This window comes from Diplotaxodon limnothrissa, linkage group LG6 (genome assembly GCF_057381915.1).
Source record: "Diplotaxodon limnothrissa isolate DT_005_m linkage group LG6, D_limnothrissa_male_GT1.1, whole genome shotgun sequence".
NCBI classification, from domain to species: domain Eukaryota; kingdom Metazoa; phylum Chordata; class Actinopteri; order Cichliformes; family Cichlidae; genus Diplotaxodon; species Diplotaxodon limnothrissa.
In genome coordinates, this window is record NC_140601.1 from 19,970,302 (window position 1) to 19,973,912 (window position 3,611).

At 40.4% G+C, this 3,611-nt stretch overlaps 1 protein-coding gene across 1 annotated transcript; it reads right to left on the reverse strand.

Annotated features, from left to right (window-relative positions):
- On the reverse strand, positions 1-3,282 carry LOC146630441 (uncharacterized). Its single transcript, XM_085355849.1, has 2 exons — positions 3,208-3,282; positions 1-1,776 (listed from the first exon to the last, which is right to left on the reverse strand). The coding sequence occupies exons 1-2, from the start codon at positions 3,280-3,282 to the stop codon at positions 1-3; spliced, it is 1,851 nt and encodes a 616-aa protein (XP_085211975.1).
- Between the last annotated feature and the right edge of the window lie 329 nt (positions 3,283-3,611).

The window sequence follows — 3,611 nt, forward strand, 5'->3', positions numbered from 1 at the left end:
CTAAACAATGTCCATCACCCAGACATTACTTTCAAGAACTGCATTAAATTCAGAACGAAAATCTGGGAAGTTTTCATAGCTGTTAGCTAGCTGCAGAACATTCCCACACGTGCGTCCGACTGGTCTTCTTGTAAACTCTGTCATATCTTGAAATTCCACATAAATACTGTTTGTTACTATAAGGTCAGATCCGGTGCAGAAACGCATTAATTTCTGAAGTTTAATGTTATCCAGCTCTCTGATGAATCTATAGAGATGATTTTTCACTTCTTTCTGTTGTGGAGTCAAATCCACAGCAAATTTCAGCAGCTGGCACACTTTTTTTGAAGTTGGTTGCAGTTCAGAGAATAACTTGGTCAGTCCCTCCGGACTGAGGGAGAAATGGGGGTCGATGATCTCCCGCCAGCAGTCAATAACAAACATTGGTTTTTGGACAAGCTCTTTGTGTGCTATTTCATCAAGGATTGTAGGAAGAGTCTCAGCAGTGATTCTTTTTCTACAGCCATAACTGTCAAGAATTTCCACAAGATCATCCAAGTCAACTGCAGAGAAATCTTTTACTGCTTCCATCAAAACATCACATTCTTGGCTGCTGACAAACTGTAGAAAGTGTGCTTTAAGATCACTGTAAACACCACTGAAAAGCACTTGTTCCATAAAAGGGATTGCAAGTTTATTTGGAAAATACTGACATTCTTGGTAACCTTTCAGGAGTATTCGCCCAACTGCCTTCCATTTTTCAGCAGGAAAATCATGGCGAATGAATGGCACTTTAATGGTTGCACCTAGGGTGCATCGCTCATAAAATTCATGCCAGAAGCATGTGAGTACATCTCTTAGTATTCCTGATCCAGTGCCTGGTTCTTCTGTGTTGTCTGGAAGTATGCGCTTCACATTCAGTGTTTTGGTCAAAATCTCCTCATCAGAGAAAGCAGTAATCATGTCATGTAAAGTGTCAGTATGACGTATGGTGATTGTTATTATGTTCTCTGAATTAGGTGGACTGAGGGGTACAAGAAAACCCTCATAGACTAATGTGTCTTCTGTATCTTCTTCAGCATCAAAAATTGGACCAAAAGTAATTTCTGGATCATCTAAAATTTCTGAACCAGCGATGACTTCATCAAAATTACCCCTGACTTCCCCCACTTGCAATGGATTAATATCACTGCCACTGCTTTCTGAGACAAACACCACTTCAGATGTCTCGCTGGCATCTTCTTCAGGATCTTTTGGTTTTGTTGCAATGTAGAAGCGTAACATTGTCAGTCTCGCTGCCTCATACATATTGCCAATAGACTGGCAGGTATCATCAGTAAGGTGGTTCTGTTTAAAGTCCCAAACCTCAAACTCAAAATCTGTTTCACATCCCTTAGGAGATATGCCATTAGGAAAAAAAAGTTTCTTTCCTTCCTGAAGAATATCTTTTAATCCAGCATCAGTGGCCATTTGAATTTTTCTAGTGCCACCTCCCTGCTTCGCTCTCACCTGTTTGGCTATTTTTCCATCACAATGTATCCATCCTATCTCAACATTGCGTGTTGCTTTTTGCTTCTTTGTCTGTCTTATTCCTGCATCTGTATGTGAAGTGTTCTCCTTTGGACTTTCTTTTCTGGTTTTCATTTTCTCACGAAGTTTTTGCAGAAGTCCTAGTTTTCTTTTTGACAGTGGTTGCTTGCTTTTGCAGAAATTGAAGACGGCAATTCGGTCTCCGTACGAGGGAATGTAGTTTGCCAAAGTTGCGTCATCCATCAGCGCTATGACGTCACAGTCAATCTGCACACAGGAAGAAAGAAAAGACAGTCATTTTCTGCAACATTTACGCTGCAAAGCAATATTAAAGTTAAGCCTCTTAGGTCACCGCTAATGCCAGTAGGAGAGTATTGACTGTAGTTATCAGAAAAGCTATCTATTTTATGCAGGGCGAAACACAATAATGAAAGAAGCAAACTAAGGCATAGCCTTTCAGTAAATAATAAATCCTCTTCTGTATTTAAAAAAAAGCGGGACTTGATTGGTTATGATGTAGGTAGTACGTCTTCTAAGGATGTTCTACGACACTGTGGTGGCGTCTGCTGTCTTTTATGTTGTGGTCTGCTGGAGTGGTGGAATGGCAGAGAGGGACAGGGGGAAACTTAACAAACTGGTCGGGAGGGCCAGCTTTAGCGGTCTGCTAAAGTCCACTGAGCAGACTGGGGAGGAGAGGATGTTGTCTAAGCTAACATCCACCATGGACAACACCTCCACGCTCTCTGCATGAGACTGTACGACCACTGAGCAGCTCGATCAGCAGTAGACTTTTGTGTACACGCTTGTGTACATAGCTCTGTACATTTTTATCTGTACATATGAATGTTACTTATGTATGTAAGACTATAACGCAGAGTCATAAATACACAGTCCATTTAGTCATTTAAGCAAAGGTATTACACATAGAACACAAAGTAACATTGTAAATCAGTCTTTGGCACAATATCGGGATTATTTCGTTATTTATTTTTGTGTTTATGCGAACAATATGCCTGATTTGCGACTTTCTGCACTTCTATTGGTTGTGCGAACAAACGTCACGTCACTCCGAGGTCAAAGTTCAACCCGGCAGCGCTCCTCAGCCAGCACTTTTATATATAGGAGAAAGATGATGTCATTCTGACATTATAAACAGTTTGCTCATTTCTTCCGACACTGTACCACTAACGTATACACAGTTACATGCACTACATTAGTTTGTGTTAGCTAACATGTTGTGAGGGGATCGTCAGTCGGCCACCGTCAGAACAACAACCGGGGCTGTGTCGGTGGCTGTGTATGAACGCCACCCATTTTTCTGAGTGAAATATCCGCATAAACATTCATTACAGCTTCTCTCCTCCGCTGTACTAAGTGTAACTTACTTGTACACATCAAATATATCAGTGATATTGGCAGGCGGCTAGCATCTGTAACACAGCTCCGCTTAACTGCCTTGAAAAACTCTGAAATAGTAGAACAATAAAATAAAATGCAACGAACCCATCTGGGATGATCCTGCGATCAACAACAGTTAAAACGTCAATTCACCTAGTATACTGTAACATCGTGAAACACGTTCATTCCTATATAACATTATAAGCTAACAAGCATGCTAACAGCTAACCGTAACTGTACCGTAACTGTTTTCCTGTAAAAATAGGAGACACCAAACTATTTCTCTTTTTTGTTACTCACCTTCTGCTCTTCCATTAATAAAATAGCATCTTCGGGGACCCCTCGGCCACGCAAAAAGTCACTTATATCCACCATATTTAGTGAATTAGTTCTCCACCTGCCAAACTGGACACATCGCTGTCACCGAAGCTGGAAGCCTGCAGGTGCCCACCTCAAAATTCTGAGATTAAAGTCAGAATTCTGACTTTAATCTCAGAATTCTGAGAATAAAGTCAGAATTCTGAGAAAAAAGTCAGAATTCTGAGATTAAAGTCAGAATTCTGAGAAAAAAGTCAGAATTCTGAGAAAAAAGTCAGAATTCTGAGATTAAAGTCAGAATTCTGAGAAAAAAGTCAGAATTCTGAGATTAAAGTCAGAATTCTGAGAAAAAAGTCAGAATTCTGAGAATAAAGTCAGAATTCTGA

Excerpts from the sequence above, each read along its gene's own strand:
- LOC146630441 (XM_085355849.1), bottom strand. The coding sequence starts at position 3,282 with ATGGTGGATATAAGTGACTTTTTGCGTGGCCGAGGGGTCCCCGAAGAT. Across the intron at positions 1,777-3,207 it reads TATTAATGGAAGAGCAGAAG|ATTGACTGTGACGTCATAGC; the intron begins GTGAGTAACAAA and ends TCCTGTGTGCAG.